Source organism: Puma concolor, chromosome C2, assembly GCF_028749965.1.
Source record: "Puma concolor isolate L17-30 chromosome C2, mPumCon1.1.hap2, whole genome shotgun sequence".
Taxonomy (NCBI): Eukaryota; Metazoa; Chordata; class Mammalia; order Carnivora; family Felidae; genus Puma; species Puma concolor.
In genome coordinates this window covers 91,801,982-91,824,446 of record NC_141675.1, presented here as the reverse complement: position 1 = coordinate 91,824,446, position 22,465 = coordinate 91,801,982, and the positions used below count along the sequence as shown (strand labels likewise).

The 22,465-nt window shown below is 37.3% G+C and overlaps 3 protein-coding genes across 29 annotated transcripts in view; 1 reads left to right on the top strand and 2 right to left on the bottom strand.

Annotated features, from left to right (window-relative positions):
• Positions 1-1,744: 1,744 nt before the first annotated feature.
• On the bottom strand, positions 1,745-4,210 carry WDR5B (WD repeat domain 5B). Its single transcript, XM_025913950.2, has 2 exons — positions 4,103-4,210; positions 1,745-3,727 (listed from the first exon to the last, which is right to left on the bottom strand). Exon 2 carries the CDS (start codon positions 3,656-3,658, stop codon positions 2,669-2,671), a length of 990 nt encoding a protein of 329 aa, XP_025769735.1. The 5' UTR covers positions 3,659-3,727; positions 4,103-4,210; the 3' UTR covers positions 1,745-2,668.
• LOC147577417 (uncharacterized) overlaps positions 3,948-22,465 on the top strand; it is a 29,096-nt gene continuing 10,578 nt past the window's right edge. Inside the window, exons 1-6 of one of the 24 annotated variants that reach the window (XR_015240263.1) lie at positions 3,948-4,357; positions 9,704-9,775; positions 12,122-12,173; positions 12,804-13,004; positions 14,216-14,257; positions 20,742-20,821. Coding sequence is in view for 5 of the 24 variants with exons in the window: in XM_086675265.1 (XP_086531391.1) it covers positions 4,056-4,357; positions 14,216-14,257; positions 17,222-17,270 (393 nt within the window). In the remaining 19 variants the exon portion in view is untranslated. Of the gene's footprint in view, positions 4,358-9,698; positions 9,776-12,085; positions 12,174-12,803; positions 13,005-14,215; positions 14,355-15,684; positions 16,886-17,221; positions 19,884-20,741; positions 20,822-22,465 lie in introns of those variants that run through there. The other 23 variants (XR_015240259.1, XR_015240265.1, XR_015240262.1 and 20 more) reach the window with 23 other exon arrangements.
• KPNA1 (karyopherin subunit alpha 1) overlaps positions 11,121-22,465 on the bottom strand; it is a 71,193-nt gene continuing 59,848 nt past the window's right edge. For all 4 annotated transcript variants that reach the window (XM_086675262.1, XM_025913952.2, XM_086675263.1 and 1 more), the window contains 4 exons: positions 21,635-21,760; positions 19,880-20,007; positions 15,206-15,384; positions 11,121-13,697 (listed from right to left, as the gene is read on the bottom strand). In XM_086675262.1, the coding sequence (XP_086531388.1) occupies positions 13,510-13,697; positions 15,206-15,384; positions 19,880-20,007; positions 21,635-21,760 (621 nt within the window). In that variant the 3' untranslated portion in view covers positions 11,121-13,509. The remainder of the gene's footprint in view (positions 13,698-15,205; positions 15,385-19,879; positions 20,008-21,634; positions 21,761-22,465) is intronic.

Here is a 22,465-nt window from a genome sequence, read left to right as displayed (position 1 = left end):
GAGAATGGTCTGGTCATGAGTTTCTGAGGACTCTGAAATCCCAGCACCATAAAGTTGCTTTGGGGCCAGCAGTCACCTCTTCTGCTGCATGGCTTAGAGTTCACAATTGGTCCTTTTCCTTTTGCCTTTACACTAAATTTCTCAATTACGAAAATCTATCAAATGCATATTCTTATTTATTAGTGTTGAAAGATAAGCATGTGCATCCAGGATGTATTTCATTTACACTTTACGATGCCAGCTGTCTCATATTTAGGTATGGATGCTGGTATTTCATATATTCTCACGTTTCATAGTATTAATGGATGACATGAATGACAAGTCCTCACAGCCATCCCAACCTGCTAGTTGTCTCTAGAGGATTGTAACAGAAAGTAATATATGCAGCTGTATTGGAACTTGATTTAATAAAATACTAAGTAAAATGTAATGCACCAAATATAATTTCATGATCTGATGATGTCTGTTGATCTACTTTATTTTAGAATAATTTGACCTTAATGTTTTAGATACCAAGTTGACTTTAATCTACTTATTTTAAAAATAAGTATTTTTCTTCATAGAACAATATCATTTTTAACTTCTAAAGTAATTTTTTTTTTATTTTTTTTTTTCAACGTTTATTTATTTTTGGGACAGAGAGAGACAGAGCATGAACGGGGGAGGGGCAGAGAGAGAGGGAGACACAGAATCGGAAACAGGCTCCAGGCTCTGAGCCATCAGCCCAGAGCCCGACGCGGGGCTCGAACTCACGGACCGCGAGATCGTGACCTGGCTGAAGTCGGACGCTTAACCGACTGCGCCACCCAGGCGCCCCAAAAGTAATATTTTATTTTATTTATTTATTTTTTTTTTATTTATTTTTGGGACAGAGAGAGACAGAGCATGAACGGGTGAGGGGCAGAGAGAGAGGGAGACACAGAATCGGAAATAGGCTCCAGGCTCTGAGCCATCAGCCCAGAGCCCGACGCGGGGCTCGAACTCACGGACTGCGAGATCGTGACCTGGCTGAAGTCGGACGCTTAACCGACTGCGCCACCCAGGCGCCCCCCAAAAGTAATATTTTAAAGTGTTACCTTGGAGATTTACTGTAATAAAAGTTTCATTAAACCAAAATTCACGAATGTTACCATGCAGCAAGTATTCACATGATCATTTTTCATTTTCTGTCATTCTGCTATTCAGTAACTTTGAATACTTCTTTATGGGTTAAATATAAATTTCTTGCCAAGAATTTCAGACTTGTCCTTAACTAATCCCCATTCTCCAAGTACCCTCACACAATACCTTCTTGGCAGTCATACTCTACTAATAACTCTAATACCTTACATTCCTCAGAATTTGTCAGGCAAATCAGATTTAATGGGCACTATTACAAGATACTAAAGAATACAAAAAAAATTAAGACTGCTTTGTCCTCTTACTTTCAATTATTGTATTATTTTTTGCTTAATTTCTAGATTTTCCCCCCATGTTTATCATGTCTCTGTAGGGAAAGTGGGAAGAAACCATTTTCCACTTTATATTTCCTAAAAGCCCTGTCTGACTAAAGTTAATATGTTAGCCTATGGTCAGATACTTTTAATCAACAAAAGTAATAGTATGGGGACTTAATTCCAAAAATGTGTTGAAAGCAGGCAAGGAGTGAATAAAGTGGTAGTGGTGGTGATGGTGGTATAATACATTGTCATTCATCATTAGTCCCTTATAAATACTGAGAATACAAAAATGAATAAAAACATACTTGACAGAGTTCATAATTTACTGGAAACATGGCCTGTGAAACCATTACAATACAAATTGGTAAAAGATATATTCTGAACTTTATAACAGAAGCTATAGGAAGGAACAAGAAAACCTAACTCAGCTGTCAGCTGTGATTGGAGTCAGGCAGGCAGTGATGGTCCACAAAGTGGTGATTTCTGAACCACGTTTGAAGCACAGGTAGGAGTTAGTAGGTCAGACACATAGTGGAAGAGAATATAGCCTCACCTCATTCAGACATTTAGCTTGCTTGATAAACACGAGGGCACATGAAGTAGTGAGAGGTTCTTCAGTAAAATGACATAATGTTTTGGTTTATTTTTAGTTTTTATCTTGATAAAAACTTAAAATTCTTAGACTCTCAGAGCAAACCTAACCATGGCTTATTTTTCCCAATTTATAGACTCGATTCCATGGAACCATTTCACGCCCCATCACATAGGCTATCACTTAAAGTGTGTGAGTAGCATCCATCATACATCTCCAATCCACCACTATCCCAGGCTTATGCTCTTATTCATCTATCTGATCTGCCAAATCAGAAACACTGGAGTTATTCCAAACTCCCTTGCTCTCCTCACTTAATAGTCATCCTATCTTGTGAACCTTACTTCTAAATATTTCTCAAGTACACTGATTCTCTAAAATACTCACTGGGAGGAACAGAATGGGAATCTGTTCAGGAAGAGACATAAGAGATTAATAACAGATTAAAAGTCAGAAGCCCTAGGTTCTAGACTTGTTTTTCCAGTTGTCTTGCTTTACAAATTTAGATTATAGGTCTGAAATCTTGTAAGACAATGTTAAAAAGAAATACAAAACTATGCCAAAATTAAGGGGAAACCATCTTTTTAAATAACTTTTTTTTTTCCAGCTTGGCTCTACTACTTGACTTCTAAAGGGTTTAGTAGTTACTCATCCACAGTTTAATTGTTTTGTCATTTCCTAATGCTGCTGATGCAATGATGTTTTCTGTAGGGTGACAAGCTGCTGAGATTACAACATCTGTATGACCTTGTAATTTCTGTACAATCTCTTTAGTCTGAAGATTCCAGATGTAAACCAGATTATCTTCTGAACCAGATACAATCCACTTTCCACCAGTAACTGAAAAGTTGGCAAATATGCAGTATTTCTCATTCTTATGGCCAGTGTACGTTTTCAGGCATCTGCCTCTGCTGTAATCCCACAGTTTAAGAGTATTGTCCAAGGTTGCAATTAGAATATATTTACCATTTGGAGAAAATGTTACAAAAGAGACAGGAGGGTTATCATCATCAATAAGTGTTTTTAAACACTGACCTGATGCAGTATCCCAAATTCTACAGATACCATCATAGCTACCTGATACTATCAAGGACCCGCTACAATTAAAATGAACAGCAGAAACTGGGTCAGAATGAGCAGACAAAGTCTTGAGGCACTTTCCTGTTTTCACCTCCCATATCTTCACACTCTCATCAAAAGATCCTGAAATGATGAGATTAGATGGTGGGTTGAAATTACAGCAAAAAACGTAATTACTGTGCCCCTTTAGCGTTTTCAGACATTTTCCAGATCTCACATCCCAAATCTTTAGCGTTTTATCATCTGAGGCAGAAACAAGCCAACTGGAATCTGATGACCAGGCAACATCTGATATTTCCAGACTGTGACCATAAAGTGTTTTCTCATACTTTCCATCATAGGCTCCCCAAATTATAATTACTTTATCAGCAGAAGAACTTGCTAGCCATTCTCCATTAGGGCTAAATTTAACTGATGAAACTGCTTCCGTATGTCCCACGAGAGTAAATTTAAGAGCATAGTTTGGTTTTTCAGACATTTGCTTCCTCCCGTTGGCTGAGGGAAGGCTCGACTCTGCTTCACCATCTCCTGCCTCCTTTGTCGCCATGGTTCTGAAGCTCCAAGTAGGTTGGGTAAGCGTCCGGCCCTGAACGAGGCAGCCCAATATTCCGACTTTCTGCCCAGCAAAATGAAGATAAAAATATGAGATTCAAAAATAAACCAGCTTTTAATGATTTTAATTTCTGGACGGTCTTTAAACTACTATATACAATGATACAGCAGCACGTCCCCTTTTCCTTGCTTCCTTTGTAAACAAATACTTGAGAAATACTATTAAAAGAGTGCTATGCGTCGTCAGCAAGTAAGGTATTAGTGTTGGGTATTTTGCGAACGAGGGGCGTGGGTGATCTACACTTTTTCACAGCCCCTCCCTCAATTCCACAATGTCTGAGAACACTGAGCAAGCCTACCAGGCAGACAGACAGGTATTTAAATAAGCATGAATGAATCAACGGCTTAAACAAGAGATTTCAGAAAGTAAAAAGAAAACCTGCGTAGGCACCACTACTTGCGACCCTGACGGTTGGCTATACACTCCGCGGACAAACACTGTTGTGCACCGCCGCCTCAATCACACCCAGCTGGCAGGTCAGCAGAGCGCATGTGCACACCAATCTCCAGCCGCGGTGACCAATAGGAGAGGTCTGCCTGCACTTGCGCAAAAGGAGACGCCGGCGTTTCCTTCCGGTCTTCTTCGCCGCGGTTGCCACTCGCATACCTTTGACTACCTTTGGCGAGTGAGGAGGTGAGCGGGGCTTCTCCCAGACCTGACTGGCTAGCGTGGGTAGCAGCGAATATTACAAACAACATTCATTTCATTTTGGAAACCGTGTCACGAGGAATGACTGAATTTTCCGATTCCCTTAGCGGAAAAGTCAAGCCCACATTTGGCACGTAGCCAACGTCGACCCCACCCCCCCCACCCCCCCCCCCAGATGCCGGTGACTGGCCAAGTTTCTGCTTTTCGGGTGGCGTCGGTTCTGCTCCTCTCTACTCGTGTGGTATAGAGCCTAGTGGCGTGTACGTAAAGCTGAAAATAGGCAAGGGCAGCTTAGCCGAATTTATGTCCAGATTATAAAGCTTCTGGTTTAAAAGTTTTGCCGAAACGTTTGGGGAAGGATAGAGTATATGTTGTGGGCCTCCAAAGGCCAGTACTTAGCATGACATTGTGCGGGGGGGGAACGAGCAGACGTTTGTTTTAGCACTTCCTAATGCCTTAAACGTTGTAAGAAAACAGGTGAGCTCTGTACAGGTGCTTCAGACCGAAAATGACAGATTCGTAGAACGTGGTTAAGAAATGTATAAGGTTAACTCGTAATTGGCTTTAGAGGGTCAAAAGTTTAATGGCCTTGAAAGTGTGAGAGTGTTATGTAAACGATATATGCGTTTCAGATGTTAAGTTACTATCTTTAAACAAGAATAGGTGTACTGGGATACGTGGCTGGCACAATCAGTAGGGCATGCGACTCTCGATCTCTGGTTCCTGAGTTCAGGCCCCATGTTGGGTGTATACTTACAAAAAAAAAAGAAAGAAAAAAGTTTACCAAAAGATTGAAGCCTGTTGAATTTCTACTTACCTGTAATCTCCTAGTAAAGAGTGCTCAAGAGAGGCACTGTTTTCTTTACAAGGTTTTCCCCTCTGGCAAAGCTGAAGTCTAGAGGCAAGTTATCTTTTTTTTTTTTTTTTAAAGCAATCTCTACGCCCATCGTTAGGCTTGACCCTTGAATTGGAGACAGGGGAGATCAAGAGTGGCTTGCTCTACCAACTTACGCAGGCGCCCCGAGGCGCAGGTATCTCTTAACGATGTTTTTGTCAGTCAACAGTTATGCATTTGCAAACAGGCTTCTATCTTGTATTAGGGATCATTGAAAGTCTAGCCTTTAAATAAGGCACAATGACATAATTAGATCACGTATAATAACCGAACATAGTAAAAACCTCATTACTTTAAGACCCTACGACTTAGTTTGGAATTTGGACAGGAATTGAACAAAAACTTTAGTCTTAGCTTGTGCAAGTTAATTGTATAAGGATAACAAGGTGCTGGGAATAGGACCATCTTTTAAGTGAATTGGAACATCTATTTATTACATTAAATAGGATTCTTCCTAGCTATTTATTAATGTGGACCTTCCTCTTCATGACATCTTAAAAAGAGAACTTGTGTCCCCTTTTTATATAATATCTTAAAGTTCAGTTGTGATTAAACTCTTCCTCCTCCCTTTCCTTTCCTATTAGCCTGGATTAGTGTGATTTTTACTGGAAGCTTAGAAACACTCAAGTTCTGCATCTGTTGAGACTTTTCATTTTTATTGACTCATCAAAAAATTTAAAAGCGCTATAGAGAACAAACTGTAGGCTTTGTTCCAAAGAATTGAAATTCTTATTTTTCCAATAACTGTTCTATGCACTAGGAGAGTAAAGAAAGTGAAAATTAGACAAGTAAATCTATGACATGAGGGCTAGGATGGGTTGTTGGTGCTGGAGTAGATTTTAATAACCCACTAGAAATAACAATGAGGGGGATGGGGGGGAACTTGGCTGGCTCACTGAGTAGAGCATGCCACTCTTGATCTCAGGGCGGTGAGTTCAAGCCCTAGGTTAGGGGTAGAGTTTAAATTTTTTTTTTTTTTTTTTTTAGCGTTTATTGAGTTTTGAGACAGAGACAGAGCATGAACAGGGTAGGGGCAGAGAGAGGGAGACACAGAATCTGAAACAGGCTACAGGCTCCGAACTGTCAGCACAGGGCCCGACGCGGGGCTCGAACTCACGGACCGCAAGATCATGACCTGAGCCGAAGTCGGACGCTTAACTGCCTGAGCCACCCAGGCGCCCCTAGGGGTAGAGTTTTAAAAAAGAAATTTAAAAGAATGTGTTGGTAGGAATACCCAGAAATAATTTTTAATATTTTCTCAGAATTTGAAATTTCCACAATTAAAATCATTTCTTGATGCCTGGAATTTTTTGTTTACAAATAACATCAGGAACTTGTGTAAAGAAAATTAAAGCTAGGACTGTAACTAGTTAAACCTTTTTATTAGTCATGTTCTAATATTAACATGTAGTCCTGATATCGTAGTCCTTATGAATTAGGCCTAAGAATTTCATAGTTTGGGAGGAGGGGAGCATCAGAGTGTGGAGTTTGTAGGAGTAGAGAATACTGATACAGGTAAATCCAAAGGGGCAGAAACTGTAATTAGAGCTTTGTATTTGCTGCTCTCAAGCAAAGTTCCTCACACAGTCTGTTTTTCATAATTTCTATTTTTGCTGCCCTTAATCTTCTTCAGGTAATTCGGAATTTTCCCTCTCTGTAGAAATCAATTCGATTTCTTTAGATTTCCATAGAAGTTTTAGAACTCAAGGTCTCAATGGTTTAAAGGTTTATTTCCCTTGCCCCTCAGTAAAGTTTGCAGATATTCTAAATAGAAATGCCACAAATAGGTCATTTTTTAATTAACATACTGCTTTTTGAGTTCTGTGTCAGGACTGGGAGTGATTCCTATATTAAGGAATGTCTTGACTGACTCCCTTCACGCCAGCTCCAATTAACCAAATCCAGTCCTCAAAAATCAAGAACTCTGTACTCTTTTTAAGACCACTAGCAATTTAAATAATACAAATAGTTGGGCTAAATATGGAGTGGCCTAAAATTTATCTAAACAGAGACCTTTTTTAAAGTGAAAGGGGGCACCAAAATCCTCAACTGGTGTTAATCTAAAAACTGGGTCTATCCCTAAACCACAATCACTGTTGACTTCTGGAGGATTCTTCTCATAATCACAACTTAATCTTGGAATATTCTATGCTCTTTACATGGTAGTTTACACACCAGCCTGCCCACATCTCTCTCAAACCTTATGCTGTCCTTTCCCCACCACTCTGGTCTTCTGGGTTTCTACGTTCTCCTCACCCATCACTCTAAATAATGCTGGGCCCAAGTGGTTTAGAGAAGGCAATGATCCATATTGCGGTTTTTCACTGGCTTCTTCAGGTTAAATGGGTATAAAGGAATTTAGAGAGTAATTTTATTCTCTGCATAAACATTCAAGATGACAGAAATGACCGTATATTGATTGTAGAATGAGAAAAACACTTGTTAAAATTGGCAAATGAAATAGGGGCAATGATGATCTACCCTAGCTTTAATAAATTTGTAAACTAAGTCATTTTGTACTATAGATGACAGTGTAGTCTGCAGGAACTAGTTATATTTTAAGATTCTGTTTTCAGAAAAAATACCTGGCCAGTACAATCTGAGCAATACATACAATAGTAAAAATGAAAAAAAAAAAATCTCTATTTCGACCATCAGCTTCCACATAAGTTGGATGTAACTGGAAAAAAGTTTTGTTTTTTTTTTTTTCTTAGACTGTATCAGAAGAGACTGATAAGCTATTTTTGGTATATACAAACGGGGTTGATATATATATATATATATATATATATATATATATATATATATATATAATCCTGTAAAATACACCCATAACTTTTCTCAGAAGGCATAGGTCTGTTTTTATATAATGAACTGCTGTGACAATGTCTACTTTTGTAGACATTGAAACTTCATGTCAAATTATGTCCTCCTGAAAGGTAACCACATATAAAACACATGTTGAGACACTAAGTCTAAGAGTTAATTCCTAGTTTCACACAACAGCATAAAATTCCTTTGAGTTTTCTTTTGTAACCATACTCTTTACTAATATCACATAGATCCATATTCCTTCAGTCATTTAGTATTTATTGAATAGTCTACTATGTGCAAGGCACTCACCCATGGCCTGACAGACCACATTCAAGTACAAAGAATCATCAGATCCATTCCAAATCAAAGTGTAAGAACACTTTGAAAAACAACATAGAGTGGTCATAATGATGAAGTAAAAACATACTCAACAACATACATTAAAAGGTGATCTAACTTTAGATACTCCTCGGGATGATACTCCTTTAGGAAGTCAGCTGTGTTAAATTCATGTCCATGGATGGCACTGCTTTCTAAGGCAGACTTCTTCATTCCAAAGCCTTTCCTTCTCTGTGTCAATCAATACCTTCTACAATTGAGTTTGTTCAATGGAAACATGTTTCTAAGTTTACCCATTATGCTATTAAACTCAAAATCAATCACTTGCATATATATTTTAACTTCTGTTGTTTTGTCAGGTCATATACAGAATTTTAGCACCACAGAAGGGGAAAGAAGTTTGGGCTGAGAGGGTCTACATTACCAAAATACGCAACCTAAAAGCAACTTCATACCTGATTTAGTTCTTTTAAGGGTGCTGATGACAGAGTCAGAAAGAATGGTCCAACAAAAAGCTGGTCCAGCTGTGGCTGTTAAGTCCAGTTCTGAGAGTTCCTGGTACAGAACACCTCTACGATGCCTGCTACTTTCTTCCAGATACAACCTGCAGGGCTCTGTCCCACCACTGGACAGTGTCTATGAGTTGTGACCTTGGGGCAAAGTAAATTCTCCTAAGTCTTGATTCTCTCACCTCTGTCCTAGTGACAGTTATCTACCTCAAAGAGCAATTGTAGGATGAAAGAGAAAAAACAGAAGCCCTTACACAGGCACCTGGCACACAGCAGAGGCTCAAAGTCTAGTTGCCTTTTTGACTTACGGGAAAACAGACTGGGACTTCTTTTTCTACCCTTAATCTTTTCTTCTTGCCCCAAACTTCCAAATGCATTTTATACCTAGTAGGAATTTGGTAGTTTTAAATTAGCATACAATATTTGCTTTACTTTATCACACATTCTTGTGATGTCCTGGCACCCACTATTATTTCCTATCCTTTTCTGATAATAAAGCCATGTTATTTGAATACTCTCCATATTTGAGCAGACTTACTGCACTGGTGCCACATCTGGCCTTCAATTACTTTAACTTAAATACAAAACTTTTTTTTAAGTAATCTCTACTCCCAGTGTGGGGCCTGAACTCATGACTCTGAGATCAAGAATCACATGCTCGACAAACTGAGCCAGCCAAGCGCCCCATAAGGAAACAAATATTTCATTCTTTTTAATTTTTAAAATATTTTTAAGTAAGGTAACTTTAACTTTTCTTCTTTTCTTTTCAAGTAGGCTCCTTGCCCAGTGTGGGGCTTGAATTCATGACCCTCAGATCAAGAGTCAAATGCTCTATAAGCCAGCCAGGTATCCTGATAACTTTAACTTTTGATGATAGAGAAAGGTAGCCAAAATATTTCCCAACTAGGCAGATAAATGTATTTACTCTGCTCACCTAACAACAGAAGAAAAGTAACTGTTAACTTCAGATGGCAAAAAATTCAGATTGGAGACTTCATATATAGGTATGCCTATCTCTGCAAATGAGCAAATTTTGGAATGTAGGAGGTAGAAAATAGGATATAAATATGAAAAGCAAACAATGCCCCTTTCTAAAAGTGGATCCTTTTCCTTAAGTGAAAAACATCCTTAGACATCAAGATTTCCAGTACATATAAAAAGCCCAAAGCCCTAAAATATCAATAAGCAATGACTTGCCTATTGATACAGAAATGTCCACAAAACTAATCAGCAAGAAAGAAAAAATTTTCAACCTGAGGAAAACCCTTTCATAATGCAACCACAAGCTAGGGGATTTTAAGTAACTGAAATGTTTAGCACTAGAGAAGTAAATTCAAGGTTGCCTGTGAGTGGCCATGTACAAAAGGATTTAGTTGACAAAGTCTGGTGTATAAAATATACTACATTTTTTTTCTCAGGCAAATCAGCAACAATTTTGAATAATAATTAAGATTTATTATGGGGTAATTGTCATTGTTTATATTTGTGACAATATGAAAAACGACCCAGAGCCCATTTAGCTTTATCTGGCAGATGGAATCCTAGGGCAATAGTTTTCAAAACAGCACAACTGACAAAGGTTAAGAGTCCTACTTAGTGACAAGAACATGAATTAAAGTATTCCATAGAAAACTCTCTCCATCTATTTTTCATACCTATCATCTTAAAACCTTTCCCGGTTTTTCTCAATCTAATCTGGTCCTTCAAATACAGGGGACCTTTATATTCCAAATGCTTTCAACGCTTTTTTCCCCCCACCTTTCATTTCAAAGAATATACTTTGAAAGTTTGGAGGAAGAAAAAAAAAGGAAGGGGAGAATAACCAAGTCACTTCTCCCCTGATCAGTATATAATATTCCAGAAGAGTTTTCCTATGTTGAAATTAACATGCTTTTATAATGAGTAACATCTTAATGATAGTAACATTTCAATAAATTCAAAGTAATAGAATCTGCCAGGCAGAGAACTAAAATTAGTTCTTAGTTACCTCCTAAAGTCTCATTTCTATAACCAGAAAGGCTGCCACTTTACCAATTCCAACAGTTATGCTGGGATTTACCTTTTAGTTAATTCCAATTTTATATTAAAAAACCATTTTACTGCAAAAAAAATTTAGCTCGTATCTCATGGCTCATGAACTTCTAGGACAGGAGCAAGATAAATTCCTATTTTAGACAGAAAATAGACCACAGTAGTTAAATGGACTTTAATTCATTCACTGAAGACACCTGCAATGGCAAAAACTCCCAATGGATGCTGTTCTTACTAATCTGGGGAAACAATTTTGTGTGCTTTATCTTTTTTCCATCCAATATCAAAATGAGAATTTTTAAATTATCCAACAGAAGGTATATGATTTAAAACATCCTAGAGAAATGACATGTTACCAGTGATGTACAGTTTAAAAAACTCAGCCACAAAAAAAGTCAAAGCTAAAAACAAGATTTTTACTATGAATCAGTGCTTCTATTACCCTTCTGAAAGAAGTTATATTTTAATGTGATGTAAAGGCAAAATTGAAAGTTTTTCTTTAAATTAACCACCTAATTTGTCCCTAAAATTACAAAGAATCAAAGTCTTTTACAGGTCAAGTGCAGTAAACTAAAATGTCCTTTCAGCACAAAGCAGCACTAGAAAATGTAACTTATAGATGGGAATTGACTAGTTTTGCAGTGGCTGTTCCATCAGTAACAGACATCAGACGGTATCCATCCAGAGCACAGACACAACTACAGACTAGATGTGAAGAATGCATCACACGCTTGGCTGATAAATGTCCTTTTGTCTTTGTATCTTTCTACTTTGAAGTGGATTTTTTAAAGTTTAAATCAGGTCACATAAGTTGGCTGCTTAAATAACAACATGATGAGGTATGAAAGCTCTGAATATCCCTAATGTTCAGCAGGATTTACCAGAGATGTAGAATAGCCTGTCAGGGGAACTTCCAAATAGTTACATTTTGGGGTTATAATGAATTCTAGAAGAGGATAAGATTAAAGAGGTTTAAAAGGGTAGTCTCTGAAACGGAAGTGAGAGACTTTTCCTTCAGAATTCATTTTGAACAGCGTAACAAAAAAATCTTCTCCTGATAGTGTGTCCAAACATTGAGTCAAGATGGCCATCTAGCACCAAGAAGTCGTATTGAACTCAGTTGCAGTTCTCTTGGCAATTAAGCTTATTTTTTCATTCCAGTCCGAGCACAAATGTGGATCACTGAAGACAGTACTGGAAGCGCCAGTTGCAGGTACATTGCAGTTATCATTAAATGAGCCAGAAGGTAGAAAAACTTTTTATTTTATGGGGGGACTTGACTGGGCAGTACTAGTAGGAGATGAAATGAATAGGGAACAATGAGGTTATTAAAAAAAAAAAAAAAAAAAAAAAAAAGATCACTGCCCTTATTTGTGTTGAACAAGTCATGTTGAGAAGGTGGTTATTTAAGATAAGGATGCTACATTAAAGGGATCATACAATGCAGCATGAATACGTTAGAATCAAGCTGCACCTAAGAAAAAAATTTCCCTAGGTTACCTTTAAAAAAAAATTATGTGTTATCTGCCAGTCACAGAGAGGAAAAGCACCTAAGGTGAACTTCCAATTTAATGAGGACCTTCATCAGGACTACAAAGCCTGAAACATTTGTTTTAATGCAGAAACACAGCCTCTAGTCACACTGGTTGAGTTTGGGAAAACTGGAGGGATTTTTTTTGTTTTTTATTTTATTGAATGATAGGATATTGTTTCGATTACTAAGGATTCTAGATCTTCATACCAGCATTAGAATTGAACCACTTCCAAATCCTAAGACACTTAAGTCCAAAGAGAAGCGATAGCCATACAAATTAATATGTGGCCCTCTCCTTTCTGCTCTAAGGGAATCTTCAAACCAGTATCACATTTAAGAGTCAAAGTGTTAAATTCTTCAGCATTCCTGACAACTAGAAAGCACATTCACTGAAGGCTGAAGGTGAGGGAGCGGATGGTTTAATATCTGTGAAGAATGGCGCCAATAGAGGAAAGAAAACCATCCAGTCTCAGTAAGGATTAATGCAAATTTGGCTAGAAAAGCCACCAGGTAATCCAAGGGTTCACTGTGGAAGAACTCATGAAAAGTACTCTGAAGTGTACACAACAGGTCTAAACATCTCCCTTGTTGCAAGTAGTTGTGTGAAATTCAAGATAAAGATTTAGTCTCATCTTTTAATATCAGTGTTTTTCCCCACTTTAAAGGGAATGAGGAGGAGTCCTCTTTTTCCCCCACAAAGAAAGGGAGCCACATTAATATGTGTATATTCCCATGACTCTTATAATATTTAAGTGCAGATCTCCAAAGCCTAGGGATTTTCCATAAGAGAGTGGGCCGTTCTGGTTACCCTTTTTATTAGAAGGGTATTCCACCACAGAGAGCCAGAGGTTTTCCAGATGTGTGTAAGAGAGCAGGTGCGCAAGGCAAGCAAATGAGCGCAAACAGTATTATGGAAAACATTTGAGAAGTTAGCTCCATGAGGACTGTGGGCTCCACAAGAGGACTTGACTGGGTAGCCTGGTCTGACACAGGAACATGAAAGCAGAGTATTGCTTCAAAGCTGGAAACCTTCCATAGGAGCCTCACACTGCTGGAAGATGTACTGCTGCTGGCTAAGGTCAACCTGGGGTGCAATGCTGCTGTCCTCATCCTCGGTCCCGAAGTAATGCTCAATAAGATCAAAGGCCTTCTGGTAGATCTCCTGGTTTTCATGACTCTGTAAGAACTCAATTTTATCCAGACCTAGAATGAAGAAGAAAGAAAAATCTCTTTGTGTGTATGTATACATATACGTTCTTTGTATATATGTATTGGAAACTCCAATGACATTATATTTTGCCGTGTCTCCTTTCTTTAAAGGAAGATTCTCTTCTCTACTTCTACCTCTTTAGTATTTTGTAACAGCATATAAAGTATCACTGGGATTACATCTGAATGCTAGTATTACAAACTGACACCTTAAACACACATGCAAGCAACAGCCAGTCCCCAGAAGCAGTGATTTCCCTAACAGTCACCATATCATCCAGTGTCTAAGGCCAGTAGCAGAAGTGTTCCAAATGAACTATAACTATGGCCTGATTATTTGGCCCTGATTCTAAGTTCTGAGCTATCCAATATGTCAACAAATGTATAATACCTTAAAATAACCAGAATCAATTCCTACTGCTTAAACTAGTAAGTCCAACTAGAACAGTTACCCCACACATTCCCATTACTAAGTTCAAGCCCATCTGAGCTAAGCTTTCTTTTACTTGCAGGCATAAGCAACCTAACCACTACAGCAATACTGGAAATAAAAGGTAACACTGCTCAAAGGAAAAAAAACATATACATATCCATGTTAAAAATATATAGATCAAAATATTAATCGTTATCTCCGTGGAGAAAGATCTCCAGGTAGAGGAACATTTTTTTTTATATCTTTCAAAATGTCTTACACTAAGTGGCTATAGCTTTTATAAGCAGTATTTTTTATGGTAAATTGTTAAAAATCATTTTGAAAACAATTCTGCATTATTTGATAAACTTGAAGATGGACATAACCTGTGATCCCTAATTCCAATCGTAAGAATAAGCAAACCCTGGAGTAGTGGTTTTCAATCCCAGCTATACATTAAAATCACTTAGGGAACTAAAAGGTTAATGTACATTGCTAAACCAATGGATTAATAGTTAAGAGTGAGAGACTGGAAGAATGAAGAAGCCAAAAGGCAGTGACTCTTTAAGATAAAACTCAGAAACATTTAGAGTCAGGAACACTTTAAGAACACAGGAACCTGTTGCAATGAGCACTGGGTGTTGTATGGGAACCAATTTGACAAAAAATCAAAAAAATTTTTTTAAAACACAGGAACTGAGAGATGCAATTCAAAATTAGAACTGTAAATCTTGGAATAGAGTCAGGCATCATCTACAGTACATCATCTACAGTAGACATGGATGTTCTTAAAGGTTCAGATGGAAGAGTAAGAAATTTTCTTATTTTCTCTCAGTAAGAAAGAGTACCAAGGGCAAGCAGAGCCCGGGACCTGGGAAGATACTTAGAGCCCAGTGTTAAATGGCTAAATTATGAAGGGTACTCACTTCTCTTCGTACTTAATGCATATTCTTTTCCAATTCTACATACTAAACATTATTCATAAGAGAACAAATTTTTCAAAGGAGTCTGCTGTCATGAACAGATGTGGACAAGCCAGAAATGCAAGAAGAAAAACAATTTCAGGACATTTTAAAACACTCTATCTTACCATAGGCTTCTTCAATCAAAGCACAGTAAGGGTTAATGCCAGTGCCATTCCTTTTGGCTTCTTGTTCTCCAAGCCTCAGGATATTTTCCAAACCATTTAGGGCAACCTGTACAATCTTAGAGTCCATGACTGTGAGGAGATCACAAAGTGGTTTGATACAACCGAGTTCTACGAGGTACCTAAATTAATACAAAGAACAATTTAGTCAAACAAGGCTTTCAATTTCATAAAGCTTTCATGAAATAAGTGGGTCATTCTCAACTGTAGAAATAAAAACAGGCACACCCATTCAACCACCCAAGCTACACTTTATCACAAATGAAGCTACAAATAAATGAAAACTAGTTCTCAAGCACCATCTCCATTTTTTCCCCTCCACAATTATTGGACTCCAAGAAACTAGAACACCCTCTTTCTTTGAATATGAGCAACTTGTCAAAATAGTATAGTTTTGACTGATTTCATTTTTGTTCCTGTAGATAATCACACCTCTGAAACAGGTGCTAAAGCCACCATGGGCCCAACAGGCCAGTTCTGTTTTGTATAAAGAACTCTTGAAACTCCAAGAAAACAAGTAACTGAATTTAAAAATCAGCAAAAGACCTGAACATACATCTCACCAAAAATATACTGATGGCAAGTAAGATATGAAAAGATGTTCAACATCATTATCATGTCATTAGAGAACTGCAAATTAAAACAAAGATGCCACACCTATTAAAATGGCTAAAATCCAAAATGCTTGACAATACCAAATGCTAACAACAATGTGGGGCAACAGGAACTCTTTTTTTTTTTTTTTTTTTTTTTTTTTTTTTTGCTGGCGGGAATGCAACATAGGATAATCACTTTGGAAGACAGCTTGGTGGTTTTTTACAAAGCTTTTCATACAATCCAGTAATTGTACTCTGGACATTCACCCAATTGAGATGAAAACTGAGGTCCACACAAAAACCTGTAAACAAATGTTTACAGCAGTTTTATTCACAACTGCCAAAACCTAGAAGCAACCAAGATATACTTTAATAGGCAAATGGATAAACTATAGTATATCCAGACATGAAATATTAGTCATAAAAAGAAATTATCAAGTCATGAAAAGACATGAAGGAAACTTAGACATGCTAAGGGAAAGAAGCCAGTCTGAAAAGATTCCACACTATATGATTCCAAATAGATGACATTCTGGAAAAGACAAAACTTCTACAAAGACAATAAAAAAGTACAGTGGTTGCCAGGGATTTGAGGGGTGGGGGTAAAGGAGTAGTGACGATAGGTGAAGCAGAGGGGATTTTTAGGGCAGTGTGACACTGTATGACACTACAATGGCAGAAAGAGGACATGTATTCACCAAAACCTATAGAACTGTACAACACAAAAAGTGATTCTTAATATAAACTATGAACTTTAGTTAATAATGTATCCGTATTGGTTCATTAACAAATGTAGCTCCACTAAATGTGAGAGGTTACAAGAAGACACTGCAGGGGAGGGAAGTATATAGGAACTCTGTACTATCAATCTCAATTCTGTAAAACTAAAAATGTTCCTTTAAAAAGTCTTAATTTTTTAAAGTAAGTTCTTACCATATTTAGCTTTATTATTTACTCAGGAATGAATTTAATAATAATGTCTAACTTTATTTAAATGCTTACTGACAATTAAAGGCTATATATCTTATTAACAGAAATCAGGCTTAAAGCTATTTCTGACCATTTCTCCTTCCTTTACACCATAGTTTTGAGTCACCAAAACCTGTCAACCATTCCTTTAACGTATCTGTATCATTCTCATTGTTTTTCTTAAAAAACAAAAAGCAAGCTTCTTTTGTGATTATGTTAGTTACAAATTTAGAAAACACAGAAAAACATACAGAAAAAGTACAGAGATTAATCACTATTATATTAATCTATTATATACCACTGTTGCTTCTTCTGTGTCCTAATTTTTATGAAAGGGGCACCCACCTACCATTTTCTCCATTTATCTCTGACTCTTCCCTTTCCTTGCTTATAGCCTGCCAACAAGTCCTACAGATCCTTCTTTCCAGTATCAAGATCTGTAACTCCTACTATAAGTATTATTTTAATCCTGGCCATCACTATACACTAACTACACTAATGAAGATGTTAAGAACATCCAACTGCTCTTTCCTCTGCTCAAAATACTATGTTCTTTGTATTACTCTTAACACTAAAGACACTCAGAGTCTTCCCAATATACTAAGGCCTTCATCCCAGTTTCCAAAGCCCATCAGTTCCTCATCTTGCAGAAGAATAAACTATAGCAATATTGATTTGCCTCTTCCAATAACATTATCTGTGCACATTCCCTCACACTTCCCCTGCTATTCTCTCTCCTCCAAAATAACCAAATCTCTACCCAAATGGCGAGTTTCTTCTCTTTCATGAAACGTTCTCTAATTTAAGGCCATATTCTTTATCCCTCATAAAGGGATATCCTCTTAAGGGATATTCTTTATCCCTTAAGAACCAAGGCACATTTAGCATTTGATTATATTAACCTAAAATTATGGATTATTTCCAAGTTACTCTAATTGTTTCTGGCATCTAAATCTTGTCTACTCAATAAGAATAAGCAAAACCCACCCAGATGTCTTTTATTCGTTTATTTTCTGTAATTTGGACTGTAATATTTTTGTAATAATTTTTCAACTAACTTCATCTGTTTAAGAAGAAACTGCTAGGAGATTGATAATGAACTCCATTAATATTAAATAACTATGCTGAATTTTAAAAAGGAACAGTAGCCTTTTTCACTCTTCTCTAACAGAGCAAAATAACCCTGAATAGTTTCTAATGAAATATACCACGGTATTTTAGAAATGTTTTATTTTTTTAATATTTATTTTTGAGAGAAAGAGAGAGCAAAAGCAGAGGAGGTGCAGAAAGAGAGGAAGACACAAAATCCAAAGCAGGCTCCAGGTTCTGAGCTGTCAGCACAGAGCCCAACACGGGGCTTGAACCCTCAAACTGTGAGATCATGACCTGAGCTGAAGTCAGATACTTAACCCACTGAGCCACCCAGGTGCCCCTAGAAATGTTTTAAAAATATGTGTACAGTTTAACCATTTCAATTAAGAAAACATGTATCTTCTACATTACTTATTACTGCCATTACTGGGATAAATGCCATTACCGGTAGTGGCATATTTATAATCATAGTACCCCAGAAACAGAATCTCAGGAGGTCGAAAAAAGCCTAATCTCATACAAAATGCTTCTGAAGACCACTTGAAATCTTCCTCGAAAACCCGTCCATTATGAACTTTACCAAAATAGCTACTTGCAGTGTGTTAGTCTATTTAAATATTATTTCAGGTATAGTTATATTCTGTATCTAACCAATTCCTGAAATGTTAGGACTACTTTACCTTTTACATTTTTAAATTCCTAACAGAGCAGTAAAAATTATAGTTAAGTGTGAACATTTAACCCACAAAGCAACAATATGAGTAGTTGTATTTTTCCTGATATTACATATGAGGAAGGGATTAGTACTTCAACACTTATTTGGTTTTTTTAATTTAATTTTTTTATTTTTAATGTTTATTTATTTTTGAGACACAGAGAGAGCATGAACAGGGGAGGGTCAGAGAGAGAGGGAGACACAGAACCTGAAGCAGGCTCCAGACTCTGAGCTGTCAGCACAGAACCCGAAGCAGGGCTTGAACTCACAGACTGTGAGATCATGACCTGAGCCGAAGTTGGACGCTCAACCGACTAAGCCACCCAGGTGCCCCCAACACTTATTTGTAATCATCTTCCCCTCATTTGAATTCCCCATAAAGAAAGTTAAGGCAGACTAAGAGTCTAGGTTCCATTTTCCTCTTCATCATAATCTTTTTTTATCTGAAATACTGAATGCCCATAATTTAGCATTTAATTATATGATGTTCCTCTGAGGAATTGATTCCTGTCCATATTTATGCCTTCTCTAGCCATTAAGATTATAAGCCACCCAAGGAGTCATTTAAGTCTCAAGCTAATAGAGATCTCTCTCTATTGAATACTACAGGACCTCAGGAGACACTTGCCTCTACTAAATTTGGCACTTTATTCTAAGATAGACTTCTCTTTCAAGTTTGATCCAGTTCTAGTAAGACTTCTAAACTAAAAATGGCAAGAATTAGGGGCACCTGGGTGGCTCAGTCAGTTAAGTGTCCGACTTCAGCTCAGGTCATGATGTCACAGTTCAAGAGTTCGAGCCCTGTGTCGGGCTCTGTGCTGACAGCTCAGAGCCTGGAGCCTGCTTCCGATTGTGTCTCCCCCTCTCTCTCTCTGCCCCTCCCCTGCTCACACTCAGTGTGTGTGTGTCTCTCTCTCAAAATAATAATTTTTTTAAAAATGGCAAGAATTAGGTACCAAGGTTAGATTCTTAAGGCTTCTACAAGTAACCTTCTAGACTACCTGTTTCTGACAAAAAAGCTCCAGAGTAGGCTAAAGCCACCCTATAAATACTAATATTGTCTCAAACCTCAACTATGCCTTACTTCTCTTATCCTGGAATTACTTCAGCAGGAGGGAATGGAAGAATTTGAGTCTAGTATGAAACTTAGAATAATCTTGCAAGAGATTAGCATAGAGCATTCATAACTAGTAGACATAATAATTTTTCCTTTGATTTACAAGATGCTACCTGGCTAGTACTTACTTGATTTGTTCAGCTGATCCTCCAGAAGTTGCATTTGTGATGGCCCAAGCTGCTTCTTTCCTTGTCCGAAACTCAGCAGTTTGTAATATACTAATGAGGGCTGGGAAAATGTTGGCATCTATCACAGTCTAAAATTTAAAAATTAAATGAAAAGGGAAATTACAAAACTTGCAAAAATTTCATGATACTAATTATAACTTTTTAGCTACCTTCACTAATGACATGCCTCCCTCCTTTAAAAATTAACTAGAAGTCCTCTCACCCCTGACCTTTCAACTGTACTTGGTACACTGATAACTCTCCCTGGAGTCTATGTTCTTATAATCTCCTAGTTTTCTGCCCAAGTTCTTTTCTCTTTGACTGTCCTCTCTCATTTCACCCACAGTAACAAATTATGGAAGTTCAATTTTCTGTTCCTCTGCTAGTCTCATTTCTTTCACAGCATCCAACTCCGACACTTGTGATGTAACCCTCCAGTCCTCACTTTTGGGCACCCCAGCCCATGATAGCCAACAATCTGCTTTAGATCTGTTAATCACTTCAAACATATCATCTACCCTCTGTATCAGGTCAGGTCTCCTCTCAGACTTCTTTTTGTATTTACAAAGGCTCTTTTTTGTATTTATTTATTCTAAATTTCATCAGTCACTAAGTCTCTACAATCTCAATTTAAAACCTCCTGAGCCACCCTTTTCCTTCCCTTTTAGCACTTCCCTTTAGCACAATCCTATTCCAACCTACCAACTCCCACCCAGATTACCAGCACAGCCTATAGTTAGGCAGAGTACTTTTACTCACCCCCTCTCATATATAAACACTAAAATAGTCTGCTTCAAATTACTTTTTTCATGTTTCTCCTTAGCTCAAGAACCTAAAATGGGTTCGTATAATTTCCTATATCAAGAAACTGAGAAACTCTACATAAGACACGAACAGCAGCAGGTAATCAACTATCACTGAAATCCCCTTGTATGCATGCTATGGTATGAACTTCTATAGCTATCAATCTCAGTCCCTGGCAGCATTCTGGGGATGACTAACCATGCTTTCCTGATCAAGAACTCTATTACACTAGTGAAGAAAGTCAGCAAAGTTTAGTGGAAAGACACTTCATCTTGATCTGTCATTTACTAGGGGTTCCCTTGAACAAATCATTTTTCAGTTTCATCCTTAAATGAGAGTATTGGATGAGATAACTATCTCTATGATTCCCCTCCAATTAAAGTCCCAGAGGTCTGTGTTTTATCTTTTACAACCAGTTGTTCAGCCTTTCTCATGGCCTGTGCTGAACCCTTTGGCCCACTGCTTATCTTCCACATGGGTTACTCTCCCACCTAACAGAAGAACAAAATTAAAGGGCAGATAACCTTTTAGAGAAAAATGGGTCCCCAAAGGTTTTATGAAAAACTGAAGTTATCCAATAGATGAGGTCTGCTAGGAAAAAATATTTTACTTGGCAAGAGTAAAGCCAATCTATTTAGTATAAAGACCATCATAACATTTCAAAAATACAAGACACTCTCTCAGGTCTTGGCACATCATCAAATATTTAAGGCACAGGGAAATACTAAGGCACCAAGGCCAAAGTATAAGTTTCAAAAGTCTGTAAGGTAGGATAAAAAAAAAAAAAGATAAAAATGTTGGAAGTTAATGGTCTGCAAGGCAATAATGGAAAAAAAAATGTAAGCCCAACAGAAAAACACCTAAACCTTATCAATAAAAATAGAAGAAAAAAGACAGATGCTATGGGATTACCTGGATCTGTGCTCTATTTCCAGCTGTGATATTAGATATTGTCCAACATGCTTCCTTTTTGATAGATTCCTTTGGACTACTCAGCAAATGCAATAAACTCTGCAGAGCTGAGCAATTCAAAATTACCTAAAAGGAAAAGTTTGAAACTTAATCTGTATTGATCCAAAGAGAAGTAAATCTTTAACTCATTTATTTTAGGAACAATATAGGCAAAGAAATAATGTCTCCCCTTGAAATTTTAGAAATAACTTTATATATGTAAAAGAATATTCACTGACAATAAGAATTCATTTCTAACATTACCAAAGCAGTTCTGCTAGACACATTGTAACTGTACAACTGCTACTTCATAAGGTACTACAATGTATTGGTTCTTCACCTTCCTATCCCTACAGCACATTAAAAGGCTTTTGGATGTGTAAATATCTGAAGTAGCCTCAGATTTTTAAGTCCTCTGATAACACTGTACCTGGCCGTCAATGAACAAATACATACTACATGAAGTACACCAGGTGCTTTAGAGGACACAAAGCTAAAAAAGGACAGGACCCCAGCTATCATGCAGCTTACAAAGGTGAAAGAGAGTGACAAACATACACGAAGGAGCTCTACTCTACCAAAACTAAATTATGAAGTTAAAATGATTGAAATAATCTGTGGTAGGCACAAGAATCAATCACTGAATAACTAACAGAACAGATATCTAGTCCAGAAACAAATGCGGGTATTTATAAGGAATTAAATATATAATAAAGTTCTTCCTGAGGTTAACTGGTTGAAAAACATTTTTTTTAGTTTTGAGAAGAATTTTTTAAAAATTCTTAACCCATT